We start from the raw sequence: 16,629 nt of genomic DNA on the forward strand, positions 1-16,629 counted from the left end.
ACAAAGCAGTTACCGAAGGTAACAAATTCAGGAGGGAAAAGCAGTTGGGGTGAGTTTCACAATGTTTATGTAAAATGATTATGAGGGTTTGGATTTTGCATATGATGTTACGGTATCATGTGCATGTATAATCAATGATAGGCCTGTGTTTCATTGAGGAAAATATAAACTCTTTCACAAATTGTGCCAGCAGAAATGATTCCCCTTTGGATTAGCAGGCAGTGAGTAAAATGTGGTTCATGATGATCACAGTGCTCTACTAATGTTGAAGTGGTGTATATGATTGACTTGTGACACAACTCTGCTTAAATCTTAGTGCCATTGACTGCAGTAGCAAAGTCTGTTAAGACACCCTTTCCACATTAGAGGTGTAAGGCTGCAGCTCCTAAAATAAGTGTTTGGCAAACAGCACTTTGGCAAAGTTAGGAGCTTTTGGCAAAGTTATTTCAACAGATTAATTTCCTGTGAGGTGCAGCTGGCTGCTTTGAAGTTATGCTGATTGTGGAAGAGACATAAGTTTCTTGCCACAGTCCTACCTTCCCTCGGGTGATGCACTAGCTTCCTCAGAGCTTCTTCAGAGCTCTTCATTTGTGCTTACCAGGGCTGCTGCCCCTTCAGATTTACTAGCAGAGATGACTGGATGATGGCTTCCCTGCCCATTTCAGTCAGTACCTGCTGGGCAACCTAACCAGAGACCTGGGAGTTTACAGCCAGAACCAGAACAGGAGAGTCTATCCAGCTGGCTCAGAAAGAGTTGGGGGAAGATATGTCAGTGGCCTTAGGTGTACTGTCTGCACATCCTGATGGTAGATCTTTATCCACTGAGTGACATCATGAGGTGGTTACGATTTTGTTCCCTTTTTTGTTGCTAATTATTGAAATACACTGGAAATGCTCTTGCTTTACTCTGTGCTGTGTGGATGTGAGAATGACTGGTGTCAGACATGGAGTTCATCTCGCCTGCTCTTACACACACCTGGGAGGCTGTTCTCTGACATGTTTCTTTTGGAGGCAGTTTTACTTCAGCTGTCCCATCTTCCTGCCACTGTTCTCCACTTCTCCGTCTCTGCCTTAAATGTGATGATACAAGTGATCTTCATCTTCCTGATGAGGGTATTGAGAAACTTCCTTATTTAAAAAAATTAATTAACACAGAGGTCCCCTTCCAACTGGAGCTGCTGCTGAGAAAGTTGTTTGGTGACTTCAGTTGAATACAAGCTGATTTTCGAGGATGTATGCAAGCATTGCAGTGCTCTAGTGCTGCAAGAGTTGTCTTTTTCAGTTGCTTAGAAGAAGTGAAAACTGAAGGCAGTCTTTGAACTCTGTTTTTAAGCTTTGTTTATTGTTCTCTGTAATGAATGCAGGCTTGGAAAAAGTGAAAACTGAAGGCAATCTTTGAACTCTGTTTTTAAGCTTTGTTTATTGTTCTCTGTAATGAATGCAGTCAGAGAGTTTTGTTTGAATGTATGCAGAGATCTGTATTGGAGCCAGTCACACTGGGCTGCCATTGTAGGCAGAGCAGACAAAGGGGTTCAGCTTATGTCCTTTGCAAGCAGAGGTGAGATGAATCGTGTCCTGTCCTTCCTCTTGGAAATAAATCGTGTCCTGAGGTGACTAGGTCAGCCATGATGTCTGTACGTAAGAGCATCCTAATTGTGTCTGGGACATAGGATCCAGCGTCCTAAAGCACCATAAATAGATACTGGAAGAGACAGAATATGGGGAAGTACTATATATGCCTGCCCTGACACCATCCTAGCTGTATAGCCAGTTCAGTGACTGACAGAACCAGAAGAACTCTGAATTAGATGTGATTTATTAACCTTTGGTGGATTCTTCTTTTGCGAGTTTGTGTATTCTTCCTGTGTTAATTTTTGCATTCATGGTGCCCTTTGGTAAGAATCCTTACTAAAATCCTGTTTTTGAAGGCTCTTAAGGCCTTATTTGAAGGCTTCTAAAATTAAGGGTGGTAAAACACTCTTCTTAATTATGAGATATTAATGGTTTGGTAGAACAATCTGGGGCTATATATTTTGTTCCAGGTTACCCTGCGTATTGGTACACAAGAATGAGTCTTCTTCTCAGAAAGGTTTGTCTTACTTCAAACTAGCTGAAATGTGGGCTGCTCATGTATGCTTATGGGTTTTGGTCAATCTACCAAATAGAATGAAAATGCATCAGACCAACTTTTTTGTGGAAAAACTGAGAGCTCGGGTGGGAACAGAGATTTGCGCCCTAGGTCATGCCTAAGGCTTAATACTGAGCGCAGTATTTGGCCAAGTGTTCAAAGGAAGGAAGCTGGGAAGCCAAGTTTGGCTGTTAGCTCTAACCAGAAAATTTGCTTTTGGGTGTGTGAATGCAGGTGTAGAGTTGTGCACCCAGGAGGAAAATGAATGCTGAGATAGTTGCATTTTTCACAAAGCCCCTGTGCTTTTCTATTTACATAACTATACAGTAAAAGATTTTCCTTAAAAAAATAGCCAAGTTAAAAAAACGCAACAAAAGAAAAAACCCATAACCCTACTCCCCAAAGTGCATAGCTAAAATGTAGTATCGTTTTTGGGGATTTTTAGGAAGTAGCTTACACCTTGCAATTCTATTTCCTTTCTAGTCTTTTGAATTCTTTGATGTCATAAAATAATTTTTGTGACAAATTTGGGTCAGTGAATTGGAGTTTCCATGCTCTTCAGTGTGCTGCAGCTGGACAGTACTGTGGTTGTGTTATCAGCATCCATTGTGTACAAAAACAATTTTCAGGTCAGCCTTTCCCTGGAACACATTGAACTAGAAGAGTAATTGTACATTTACCTTTGAAACTTCCCTGCTCACACCAATAGGTAATCATTGGCACAACTACACCATGTTATGTAAATATTAGTCCTGTATCTTAGATTTACATTTTTGTCACCAATAGCAGTATGCCAGACACCACAGCTGATTGCATTCCTTGCTGTGCTAGCTGAATGTTACAGGAACTGCTGCAATTTAGGCAGTCTTTCTTATTCCACCTTTAGAAGAGGTCTGTGCTATATTTTCTGGGGCAGCTCTTGGGGTATATGCTGTAGCTCTGTATATCAAGCAGTTTTATACTGATACCTACCAACTGAAATGCTTTCTCATTCTATGCTAATATGAGATCAGCTCATGTGAATGAACTGGGAAACAAACTTTTCAGGTACTCCCAGTTTTCTCATATTTTTAAAACTGAAGTTCTCATATACTCTTGAAGTTGCTTTTCAGTTTCCTAGGCTTAGGGGCAAGTGGACACTCTTTATTAATTTTCTCAGCTCCTCCTAATTTATTGCTGTTTGTCCATGTGGTGCATTGCTGCTGGCTAGACACCCACTGCCCACCAAAACTATGCTGTCATTCCATCCTCAACTGCACTGGGGAGAGACAATTTGATGAAAGGATTGTGGGTCAAGATGAGGGCAGAGAGAGGTCAGTCACCAGTTAGTGTCACAGGCAAACCAGACTTGACTTAGTGAAAAATTTATTTTATTACCAATCAAATGGGAGTACAATAATGAGAAATAAAACCAAATCTTAAAACACCTTCCTCCCACCCCTCAATTCTTTTGACTCTTGAACAGAGTCCCTTTGTGCAGTCTATACTTGGGGAAGTTTCTGTTCTCATTGCAGTTGGGGATCAGGGGGTGCTTTCCCTCTTGTGATGGAGAAATCAACAGACAGAAATGACAAACAAGCCTCAAGCATTTTATGATCTCTGTGTGACAGGGCAGGGAAATAGTTCTGGGCAGTGACAGTTTCAGTGTGACTGCAAATGTGCATTAGGCATATGAGATGTGACTGTGCCTGATAGCAAAGTTTCTGCCACTAGTAGGATGGCTGACTGAGTTACAGCTGTGGTTAGGAAATCAGACTGAAATAAGCTGATGGGATGACCAAAGATGATGGCTGTGGGAGACTGGAACTGGGATTATTCTGCTTGAAAAGTCAAGAAGTTTGCTATATAACATTCAAGAAGATGGGAAAATGGATGTGCCCCAAACTAACTTCCAGATTTACAGGTACAACTCAATGCTCTTTACTCACAGTTATTAGAACTGAAAATGTTGCTGTCTTAAGCCCAGATTTTACAATCTTGTAAATTACAAACCCATAATTTTTTTCAAAAAAGTGAATCTTTAGGACTTAAAATTGCAAAGGAAAGCTTTGAAATGCATGTTTTGAAAAACTGTGGAAGGTATTACAGTCCTGAGCACAGAAGCTGAATGCCTCACTCTGTGAAACAGACCAAAGGATTGCACGTAGTTCAAAGGTTCAGGTGTTCAGAAGCTACTGACGTACTTGAAATACAGATTCTGCGTTTTTGAAAGTTTGGCTCCCTGAAGTTCTCTTATTGGATAAGGGCAAACAGTGTTGGTTCCTGCTAAGTATCTAGTACCTGTCTTCTAGCTTGTATTGCTTCAAGTTCTTACAGGAGCTCTGGGTTTTCAAGTGACTCACATAAATCTCTACAGGCTGCTGAGTAGTGGAGCCCATGTTTCCTGCTTCTTGAGCCAGTGCCCCAGAAACAGCACTAATCAGTGAGTAGTGGGGAATGTCTTTGTGTTGTCCTTTGTCAGTCTTTTCAGGCATGTTAGACCCATAGCAATTCCCAGATGTATATCTGACTGCAGGAGTAGTTTTCAAACTGTGGATTACTTTTTCACAGGGACCAAAAGTGAAGGTTAAATACCTGTCTTTGGGAGGGAGATATTAGTTATGCCTCACTGAGGTGATGCCTCTTAGTTGGCTTAGGCATTCTTATCTATGGTAAAGAGAGGGTTTTGAATTCCTTTCTAGTACTCTGGATTTTTTCCTGTGATCAGGTAAATGTTTCTGTTTTCCATGTAGGTATTTTACTCCCATGAGAGATATTTTTTCTTTTAAGTGTGGCTTCTGTGCAACCATACATATGCAGAATACACCAGGGAAGTGGTTTGGGTTTTCTCCTCTAAAGAAATTGTGTTGGCAGGAAATTATTTGCAGTACTGTGGATTGACAGTATTGTAAGTGTTCCTCCAGTGCTGGCTCGAAAGAGGATTTTGCTCAGGCTTTGTAATTAGAACCCATAGTCAAATATCTGCATGTATGCAATATAATTTGTTTTAAGCTTGAGCTTAAAAAGTATTTTTGACTTTGCCTGGAGGCCTATACAAAAGTTAAATAATTGAGTGGATAAACAAGCCAGATGATGCCTCATATAATTTAGCATGTTTAGTCAGTAGTACAACACTGATATATATGATTTTATTGTTTTCCGTCTTTATAGCAAAAGAATATTGTTTACTTGTGTTGCTTTGAGTGAAAGGAAGTTCTTGTTCTGGCAAACAGAGCTCACTGAGTTTCATAATGGAATTCTGAAAATGGGAAGGTGTTTAAAATGTGCATGTATTTCAGTTGGTTTCTTGGAAACCCTTATACCCTTAGCTAATATGACAACAGAATCACAGAAGGGGTCAAGCTGGAAGGAACCATAGTGGGTCAACTGTCGAACCTCCCTGCTGAGGCAGGGTTGTCCTGTAACACATTGCACAGAGTTATGTCCATATGGCTTTCAAGTATCTCCAGTGAGGGAGACTCCACAGACTCTCTGGGCAACCTGTTCCCAGAGGAACAGGTCAGCCACATGTCCTAGATACAACACATATGATGTTCTAGGTGTATCTGATTCCCCAGGTAGAGGACCTATTCTTAAACTGTCCCTGTTCACACCAGTGTAATCCCTCACAACTAAAACAACACAATGAGGATCTCTTCTCGTTACTACCTTGTGTTCCAGCTGATGAACATTCCCAGTAATTTTAATAGCAAATTTCATCTTCCCTTTCAGAAACATGCTTCTGTATGTGTTTAGGATTTTTTTTAACTTATGTAGCTTAAATGAAGAATTAGTTTTAGGAAGGGAATTGCTTTAAAGATGGTACAGAATCGTGTGGTTTTGCAGGATGTGTGGTTCCTTTTGAGTGCTGCAGTTCTGTGGATGTTCACTTGTTCAGGCTTTCATGTGAAATTTTGCAGCAGTTCTTATTAAATACTGATTATTCACAGGACTCAGCATGATGAATAATTTTATATTTTAATTACTTGCTCATATTTTCCTATATGAGTTACTATTTTCATCTGTTTTAGCATTTTGATATCTCCAAGGATGTTATAAAATAAGATTAATTAATTTTTAAATCTTCAGTTCTGTTAGTAAATATTTAAAAGGTACGAGCAGTCTCACTTGTTGCTGGTTTTATTTTTGGAAGGAAAGGTTTTGATTGCTTTCTTGTGTGGTCTGTTTGAAAGTCCTTTCTTTAACATATTAGAGTAGGTACTGTGTAACACGGTGCATTTTCAGCAGTCTAGTTATTAAGAATTTATCAAAACCAAGGAAATAATATACAAAAAGTTGGACACTTCTAATAGCTGTAGACTTAAGATGACTGGGACAATTTATGCTTATTTTATTGCAATATTCATTCCATTACCTTAGTGCTTCAGGAAGTGAAATTTGAAGTGTTTTCGTCTTCAATGTCAGCAAATGAAACAGATTTTTTGTCTTCTTTTCTCTTGGTTGTTGCTTTAGATGCCCTTGCTTTTCTTGTCATGGCTGAATCTCTTCTTGGCTTCAGTGCATCTTCAGTATAAGTTACTCAGAGTAGAATTATCTATGTTTCTATTCAACTGCAAAGATTAGAAACTTTGTTTTAAAGGGTACCTGATCATCTTCCTTCATCTGCAGGTAACTGGCATTGGGGCTTTAAGAAGAAGCTACAAATACTCTAAAATTCAGAGCTGAACAGCTGTGATTTTAAACTTAATATGGTCTTAACAGCATTGTGTCATCCATGAATAGCAGAGTGGTGCCTATCATGCTAACCAGGACAGTCTCACATTCAGTTTGGAGCAAGATAAGTGTTCTAAAATGACTATCCATTGCACAGTTTCGGGATTTGACAAATTTTACATGAATTTATATATTTGCTTACATGTCTATAGCACTCACTTCCTACATACCTTTTTATGGTTTTGGCATTAACACAAGACTTCGGTAAGTCTAACTTTGCTGTCTTTGTTAGTATGGTAAAGTGCTCAATGTGTACGTTGATATTTCTATTTGAAACCTAATGAAAGCTGTTTTCTATATTTGATCCTAAACAATGGATTTACTTGTAAGCCAAAAAAGTATTAATGATTTACTGATGCTTAAACTAGAAAGTTTTATTTTAGTCACAGTGGGAGAAATTTGTAGAATTGGAAATATTTTGCATTGGTATCCCTAGAGATTTAGTATATATAGAGATTAGTGTAGATAGAGCTTCTTGGCTCCATCCATCCGTCCATCCATCCGTCCGTCCGTCCGTCTTTCCCTCAGAACACATGCTATTTGAAAGATGAGTTTGAAATCTGGTTGGCCATAAATACTAATTATATTCTTGGTGTGGGTTCTTGCTTTCGGAGTCGCAATAACTGTTGCCTTGTGCTCAGCTCACAACGGTTATTGTAGAGGGTAATGAATGATGTTTATTTATGCTGTGCGCCTGACCACATCTGGGGGTGAGGACATGCTGGCAGCTAATTGGCCTGGCAAATGATCAGGCTGCTACAAAGCAGTAGCTTGTCCTAGGCAGGAAAATGAAATCTCAGACAACTGTCCTCCCTTGCTCTTATTGATGGTTCCTGGTAGAAATAGCAGACATTAGCTGTGAATGTGATACTGAGATCTACTCTTACTGTGTGAATTTCTTTCAGTGAATGCCTCTGATCAATTTGCTGTTATTAACACCTAGTGAATTAATCTCATCCCCTGGGACTCATGTTAATTGCTCGTTAGAAGAGTTACGTTCAGTTGTGTTTGCTCTCCTTTTTGTCCTGAGACACTCGCATGCTTCACTTTAGAACTGATCAAGTTAGTGAATGTTGAGGACAAGCAGTGCAGCTGGGAAGTCTGTGTTGTGTGCCTTGGTTGGCATCAAGCAATTTCCTGAAAGTGGTGCCAGTGCTGCCTTTAAAGATCTCAGAACTTTTGGTTTCTTTGAGCTTGAAGGAACTAGACTCACCAAAAACAGGAGAATTGCAATAATTCTTCAATGAGGGGACAGCAAAGAACAGAGTTTGGATTTTTATATGTTACTATGTGTACTAAACTACCTTCTTCAGAGCCTGAGCTCTGCAGGTAATCCCTGTCCCCAGCAGACTGCTTTGTGCCTCTGCTGGAACCAGGTAGTTGTCTTCATTCCAAACTTAGTAGCACTTGTTGAGTTTTAAAGGTTTTTACTCCTTAAAAATCCAGGATACATTTAAGTAGGTCAAAGCAAAAGGAATAGGAGGAGAAATGGCGCTGTTTGGATTGGTGACAAACCAATTACTTCAGAAGTTGTGAGACTGTGATTGACAGCCTGCCCAGACATCCTTCCCATGGCTACTTGAAGCTGATGTTAGCAAGAAGGAGGGATAAAGTTCGTATGTCCTGTTAAATCATTTTGGTGGAAGGGAGTTTTGAAAACAGAAAACTTGAGTATTATTTGAATTGCTGTTAGCATTTAAAATGACCAGATGAAGAAGTCCAAATACACCGCAGATTGTGGTATTAAGTAGCCATGTGATGGAGAATGGCTTTTGGGGGCTTTTGGACCCTTCTGGTTTGAAAATCAGTTTGTGGCATCTGGCACTGCAAAGAACATCTGCTGAGCATTGAGGTTATGCCGTTGATTTCAAAGCTAGGTGTATTTTCATGGCTCTCTCTCTTACTATACATAGCATCTGTGAGTAGAAAATAGATTCTATTTAAAAAAGAAACAATCCCATTATATGTTTTTCATGTTTCCTTGTATCTGTATGAGTTCTCTGAAATTTATGTATTTTAAATTTTTCCTTTTTTTAAAAAAAAAAATTATGACTAATATTTATTTATTTTTGAAGAGCGTGTCAGTGTTTTTTATTTTACTTTTTCAAGGTATGTAAAATAGGCTAAACAAAGGACAGTTGTATTAATACTTTTACTGGTTGAGTAAGAAAATGTAAATTAAATAAATGTAAATGAAATAAGCCTTTAGCTTTATTTTTGCCAACTGTGTGTGCTTTGTGATATTGCTTAGAAGACCAGATGCCTTGCAAGCTTTTTGTAAACAGTGTATAGAAAAAGCGGTGCCTTGTTCTGTTATTCCAGAAACAGTGGGGAAAAAAAAATCATGCTTATGCAATCAGGAATTTGGTGGTGTAAAAAGAGAAGGGAAAATATGGTGGCTTAAAAGCTTGATATGGGATTACAGTTGTTTTTAGCACTTGATGGTTAAGCATCTTTTACTGTTCTGTCTCTGAACTCCCATAACTGATAATTTAGCTGCTAATTCAATTGTGTGATGATTAATTGTCATGGACAATTCCTTGAAGAGCACTATAAATTTCATTTTCGTTTCTTTGCTAACTGTAGCAGTTTTACTTCCTCTGTTATTTGTGTGTTGGTCACCCAGTGATGTCTGTGATGAATATATACCAAAAAGGTGTATATGCAAAATATAGTCAACAGATATATTTGCTAGAAAACCTTTTAGAGCTCACTTTTACATGCAGAAAACTGTGCTGATCCTCTGATTCACTGCTGAATTGTCACCATTTTTTCCTCTTGTAATAAGTAAAAAAATGTACGATGAGCAGATTGAGATGATTTTTCTCTCTGACAGTACTGTTCTATTAATAATTGTAAATCTTATTTTCTCCCCCTCCTCCCTCGCATCCATAACAGCTAGCCGATGGCGGAACCTCTTCTCTACACCTGTCTCCTTGGCTTTTCCCTATAGTCCTGTTGCAAGACTCACCCCATATACCAATGGCTGTAACAGTCCCAGCTTCTCTAAAACTTCCAGTAAAGCAATACTAACACCTGAACGGACAGGTAATGCTTATCTTTTTGTTAATTTACGTGCTTACAGAAGTGCTTGATTTTATCTAATCCTGCTAGCATTTAACAGCAGTACTCTTTTTGGATGATTGTATATGAACTCATATCTCAGAGGGAAAGTGTAGTTGGGGTTTTTTTTGATGGCCTAAAATTTGGCTGTTAACTACAAGTGTTATGCAGCATGTTATGGGACAGTGATGCTAGTAAATACCACTAATGATTTACCCAGTAGTACAGTTGTGACTGTGTCAGCTTAAACAGTCCCCAGCTTTGTTGCTTATTTCTGCCCCATGGTGCCCCTTCCTTGTGTCCACAGAAACATATGTACAGCTGTGTAATGAAATTGGCAGTGAGAATTTATAATAAGAAGAGCTGGCAGAATCATGCCTACTTTCAAGCTGGTATTGTTGCTAATTTCAAGATTTATTTTATGTTTTCCACTATTTTGCAGGGAACACACAAGTAAGTTCTAGGAAAATAGAAAACTTTTGGTGGTCTGTAAATTGCAAGGATTTGCATTTTCCTTCTTCACTACAGATATCAGTTTGTATCTGTGGCTTCTCTTTAACTGCAGTGGCAGTGGAGAAGACAATCTTCTGGACTAGAGGCATTAGCATTTTATGCTGGCAGGAAGAGACATGGGCTGAGGATGGGCTGATGATCAGTGTAACACCCATCTGTGTGCATTTCAGTGCTTGAAATCACTGCAGAAATCCCTATTTTAAGGGATATGGGCACTGTGAGTGAGAAACAGCTCCAGACGGAGCGCCTGCTGTAGCTGTCTGCATGTGAGTGAAACGTTTTCCCTATTCAATGGGATGAAGCCTAGTTCCTAAATGAACTCATGCTATTTGAGGTACCCTCAGATACCTTGTCTAGCTTCCCTCTGCTGCTCCAAAAGAGCACAACTGTTACTACCTCTGTAGAACCTCAGGGACTGCTGTAACGTGCACATTTAAGAAAGCAAAAATACTTACTCCATGTAATCCTTCCAAAGCAAAGTAATCCCCTGCCTGTCCTTTTCTTTTGGAGCTATTATTAGAAAATAGCTGAATTTAGGATGAATTTTAGGTGGCTGCTTTCAGCAGTGCTAGAGGATGCAAACACACCTGTGATACAAGCGCAGCGGGTGAGCCACAGTCGCAGCAGTTCTTGCCCTGCAGGCTGTGGGTCTCTGGTGGTCCAGAGGACATTAGAAAATTATTTGCTGTTTTAGTTGATGGGATTTTTCTTTAAAGTGGGACAACAACTAGCTCAAATATAAACTAATTGCAAATTAGTTTATATTTTATTATCACACTCAGGGAAAAAGTAGAATCCAGAGCCTTTCAAAAAGGTAGCTCTGTGAAGGAAGCAATGCTTTCTCTGTTGCATAATGTTCAACCTTAGTTGTTACTGTGATTGATTTATGTGATAATTATAGATAGTTTAAAAAAAGAATAGTGAAATTTAACTAAATGGCTCTGATGCAACGTTTGAGTACTGAGCAGAAGTCAGTGACACATAATCCACTTGTTTTGCAAAACAGAGTAGGGAGAATCACAGTCCCATAAGAGAGATGCAAATGCAGATGGTGGTTAGACTACACTAATCTGAGCTGTATCAGAACAGTATTGGGTAAATTATTCATTGTCTGGGCTATGCAGTGTTATTTTGGGAACAAGCTGAGGAATCCATGATCCATTCCTACACTTACTACTTCTCATGAATATCAAAGCTCTTTGCTAATTGATAGGGAATTGAACTACACTTCTGAAAGTTTTTATGTGCTATTCAGAAAATGTTTTAAGCTACTGTGATGTCAAGAGCAGATGATTCTGAATGAAAGTGGCCAGACATATTTGTAGCCTAAAGTGTATGTTTTCTTACTTAGGATACCTTTCTAGGAGTTCCCCTTTGAGTCCACAGTCATCAATAGACAGTGAACTGAGCACTTCGGAGCTGGAAGATGATTCCATCTCCATGGGATACAAGCTGCAAGACCTCACTGATGTTCAGATCATGGCTCGTCTACAGGAGGAGAGTAGGTGGCACTTTTTTGGTTTTCATAACAGTCTGAGGAAGACTTCCCATAACAGTTAAATCTGCTCCAGTCTGGTCTCAGTGAAGTAAATATTTTTTAAGTGGTATTGCCTCTTGAGTGGCAGGTGGAAGTACTCTTCACCTGCATGGAGAAGGTGTGCATATCGTTGGGTTCATTTTAATCTGAACTGGTACTGGATCTTGCAAAATTTGATGTCTATATTTTTCTGAATATTAAGTGAAATAATTTTATTTCTGGAGAGGAAGGATCCTAAAGCATTTTTCTCATGATTGCATTTAATGAGAAAGGTAAACATAAGCAGCTCTCTTGGCTTTCTTTGCCTCCACTTCAATTTTCTTATATTTTTAGATGAGTTTTGAAATGAAATCCCACTTAAATACAGAATTAGGGCTTTTAAATTCAATATCTTGGTTTAAAACTAGTAATTATGCACAAATCTGAGCCTAGAGTCTTCTTTGACATATAGTTTGGCTTAATAGTAATTTTTGTAAAATATTTATTAATAAATTAATAAATGGATTAATAAATTAATTAATAAATTAATTAATAAAGGGCATTTGACTTAGAGGTTATTGAGACAAAAAGTGGAATATTTCTCCTGTATCCTGTTAGTGCCAAGTGAGATATCAAGGAGGAAGTGATGAGATTAAAAGCAAGAGAAATTCACAGATGGGGCCTGAATGAAAATGCTAAGTAATAAGTGATTATTTAAAAAAAAAAATAACATGAGCAGAAAAAGTTAGAGCCGTGATTTGGCTGAAGCCACCAGACTGGGCGGGCAGAGTGATCACCTGCTGGCAGGAGGAGAGCTTGCTGGGTATCTGGTAGCGTGCATCATGTTAAGCAGAGAAATTAACAAGTGTTCTAATTTCAAAAAGAAAAAGAGTTATGACTGTCAAGGATACAAAGGATTGCATTATTTAAATGACAGCTGTGCTCATCTCCTTCAGAGTGAGGTTTAAAAAATAATTCAGGTACTTAGCTCTTGAAGGAATCAGGGCATTGGCAGACTGGAAAGAAAAATGCTGGTTTCTCTTCAAATCTGTGTCATGTGCAATTGATAGTGTCTCATCCTTGTAGTAGCAGCTGGTGGAGAATGTTTGAGCATGTGACAGTTGTTGACCACTTAATCCCGTGGAAAGTGGCAATTCTATACGTGCACGCAGGCACGCTCTCTTCACAGCCACAAATAGAAATTCCCACTCAAGGAGAGGGAGAGGAAGCATATTAAGAAGTTTCCATTATGAAACAAAAGCATCTGTTAAAAATTCAGGGCTTCTTGAAGGTTTAGGAAGGTTGTTACCTGCAGCTACTGTCAGAGTTAGTTGGCTCCTGGGTGTGCAGTGTTTTTTCCTTGGTTGCTGTGCATCTGGAGAAAGGAGGGATGTGCAAGGGATGTGAATGTTTCCCTCTCACTTGATCTGGAGCAAACAGGCTCTTACAGGGTAGTGATTATTGTAAGATAGTTTTCAAAACCTGGCATTCTGAGAAGAGAGTGGTACGATTGTGTAGCTTTGTAAAATACAGTTGTGTTACCGCTAAGCCTTGTCCATGAGACTGGATGCTATCAGGAACTAATTCTTGTTCAGGGAGGTTGGAGAGCCAGAAGATTTGGATGGGTTGTAGGTTTAAGAAATGTCATTGTAAACATTTTTGTTGCACGAATACAAAAGTTCAACAGCAATAGCTCGGCAAACTAATGTGTGTGTAATTCCTCTAATTAAGAGTATTGAGAAGTTAAAAACTTAGTACTCATGTAGTCCTTATTGGCAGAGAAATATGTGCCTCCTGAGAGTGGTTTCTCTTAAGAAAGGCATCTAAGACATCTTTTGGAGACTTCTGTATTCTGTTTTAGTATTTTATTTTAAAAAATATTTTGAAGGAGAGAATTCAGGCTTAGATGCCTGAAAAATAGATCAGATGAATCCTACATCAGATCCTCAGCCTGATTACATTTTAAATTCAATACTTGATGTAAAATTCTGTCTACTTACCTGTGTAGTTTTCAAGATTGAAGTGCATATTTAGAGTTAATCACTTAGCAGAAGCTGAATCATGCTCCTCTTGGAATTTACAGGCCTTAGGCAAGATTATGCTTCAACTTCAGCATCTGTGTCAAGGCATACTTCCAGTGTTTCTCTGCATACGGGAAAAAAAGGGACATGCAGTGACCAGGAATATGATCGCTATAGTCTTGAGGATGAGGAAGAGTTTGACCACCTTCCACCTCCGCAGCCACGTCTGACTCGCTGCTCCCCCTTCCAAAGAGGGATTCCTCACTCACAGACTTTCTCCAGTATCCGGGACTGCAGGAGGAGCCCTACTTCCCCGCAATTCCCTACAAATACTTATCAGCAACCCTTCTACTCTTCTCAAGCCCAAACTCCAGAGCAGCAACCAAATAGGATTAATGGAGGTGGGTTGCATGCTTTTCTGAGAAGTGGTCTTTTCTCTGCCAGATGCCAGTGCCATTTTAGAGATGAATTGTACATAAATTGTGACAAATAATTTAAGCCTGCGTAAATGATGAAGGGATGTTATTGTTAAGCAGTTTTTTACAAAATGTAATCTGTGACATGGTCATGAAAATGGTTGTTTTAGTCTGTTTTAAAATGCTGCAAAGATGACCCCCGGTGAAGAAAGAAACAAAAAGTAGAGCATGTTTTAGCAGGCTGATAGTTAGCTAGAAGAGCCTCTGGGGCTTTCAAGCTTGATGTACACATGTCCATTGTGGATGCAGTAAAATACAGATCTGAGTATTCAGATTTTAATTTCCTTCTTTTTCTTGAGTTTGCTGTTAATGCAGCTGTGCTGTGATGAGTGCTTATAGCACTTTGCTTCTCTTCCAGGTCTGATAGGACTGATTGTTAAAGTAGTTGGAGATAATGTCACTTCTAAACTATCCTGAGATATTGATGCTTTTTTGCACTGCATTTGAGATACCTTCCAGAATATGGAAGATCTGTATCTCGACGCTTAGTCATGATTTAAGTTTCCCTCCATTGTAGCTGTTAACTTCTTTTCTTTCCTTATTATGATCACAATTTTTTTTCTTTTGGCTGCATTTTACTTTCCTATACCTTCAGTCTTTCCCCCAAGTTAATTCTAAACAATCCATTTCCAGCCAGGGTCTTGTTTGTAACATTGCAGGTTACAGCTCACCCTTGGGCAAGAAAATAAATGTGTTGTTCAAAACAACATCTAGTTGCTATTTATAGTGCTACAGGTATGCATGTTGCTTTTCTGACAAACAAGACATGACAGGTTGGTGCCCAAACCACTTCTATTCAAAGTAATCCATGGCATGGAAGTATCATTGACAAGTGGCAATATAGAAGGAGAGGTGATGTTAACAGAGGGTAGAGCAGTGTGGGTGTTTGATGGTACAGCATTTGTGCCACATTAATTTTAATGTTACTTCTCTTGCTGGGGAGGTACAAGAGTGGGACAGCATTGCTGGGCTTGCAGAAATGTTAGGAACTACAAAGGTAGGCTTTTGGTCATTTTTGTTCAGGAATAAGAGAATGATTTGTTGCTGCCATGTTTTTATGTGACTCCCAAATGTGTTTTGAATTTATTTTTTTTTTAATCTTCCATGTCAGTGGAACTTAAGCACTGGATTTCCTGCATGGAAAGGTATGGGAACCTTTAAGGTACTAAAAACATTAGACTCCTAGTTTGTTAACTATGAAGTGTACAAATAAAAGACCACCTGGCTGGCTTTTTTCTCAAGAACTTTGAGGTGTTGGATAATGTGTTTGGCATAACCCAGAAGCTGGGCATGTGACTTCACAGTTACCTGTTTGCAGGAATGACAAACAGTGCTGTAATAGTCAGTACCACTGTCTTTAGGAGGGAATGATCTCCTCAGCTTCTACAGCTTCAGCCTCTAACGCATGCAGCTCACTCTGATGGACCTGACAAATATTGATGGTGAGAAGCATTTTGCTTTGACTGTATTCTTTTGGCAGACAAGGAGATGAGGAGTCAAGTGTTCACTGAAGTGAGGATGTCTGTGTAGTATTACAACATCTTCTTGTCAGCATTTACCATCTTGGCAAAAATTTTATTGTCTCTTAAGAATTCCTACACACTGAAATGGAGGCAGACTGCAAAACAGGAATTTGTCTGAAGCTCTCTGTGATGGATGGTGTGTTCCACACTGTCAGTTTACGAGGGCAGTTGAGTAGGAAGGATGTGGAAGATGGAAAAACCGAACCTTTAGTTTTTGCCTTCAGTATATATGGAAAGCATGATCCATAATTAATAATTAAGTCACCTATACCACATGCTGTGTTGCTCTTGGCCATTCCAACAGTCTTCCTAAATTTTTATGCCTTTGTCTTCTCCCAAAGAGATCACTTTCATTCTTGTATGAAAGGTCTGGCCTCTGCTTCATCTGGGCATTCACAGAGCTTTTCATGAAAGAAGAACAAGTAGCAAGTAACTGTCGAATTTTGACACTCAGTCTGGGGTAAAAACCCCAGTGTTTAGCTTTGACACGGTATTTCTGCTAAACTAGTCTACATATTTAGCTTAATTATAATTTTTTGCCTTTAATTATAATTATTTGCCTTTAGGCAAATAGTTTGAGGGATGCTGCCCTACTTGCTTTTGGTGATCTTTGTTTGGTATGGTCCTCTAGGTGAGGTACTTAATTACCTGCATGTGAAAAATATGGTGAAGGTGT

The 16,629-nt window shown here is 39.1% G+C and overlaps 1 protein-coding gene across 2 annotated transcripts in view; it reads left to right on the forward strand.

The window, feature by feature from the left end:
• Positions 1-16,629, forward strand: part of SLAIN1 (SLAIN motif family member 1) — a 50,892-nt gene that overhangs the window by 18,687 nt on the left and 15,576 nt on the right. Inside the window, exons 3-5 of one of the 2 annotated variants that reach the window (XM_039714669.1) lie at positions 9,740-9,889; positions 11,769-11,918; positions 14,017-14,355. In XM_039714669.1, the coding sequence (XP_039570603.1) occupies positions 9,740-9,889; positions 11,769-11,918; positions 14,017-14,355 (639 nt within the window). The remainder of the gene's footprint in view (positions 1-9,739; positions 9,890-11,768; positions 11,919-14,016; positions 14,356-16,629) is intronic. The other variant, XM_039714670.1, reaches the window with a different exon arrangement.

This window comes from Passer montanus, unplaced genomic scaffold (assembly GCF_014805655.1).
Source record: "Passer montanus isolate IOZ18808 unplaced genomic scaffold, ASM1480565v1 scaffold30, whole genome shotgun sequence".
NCBI lineage: Eukaryota > Metazoa > Chordata > Aves > Passeriformes > Passeridae > Passer > Passer montanus.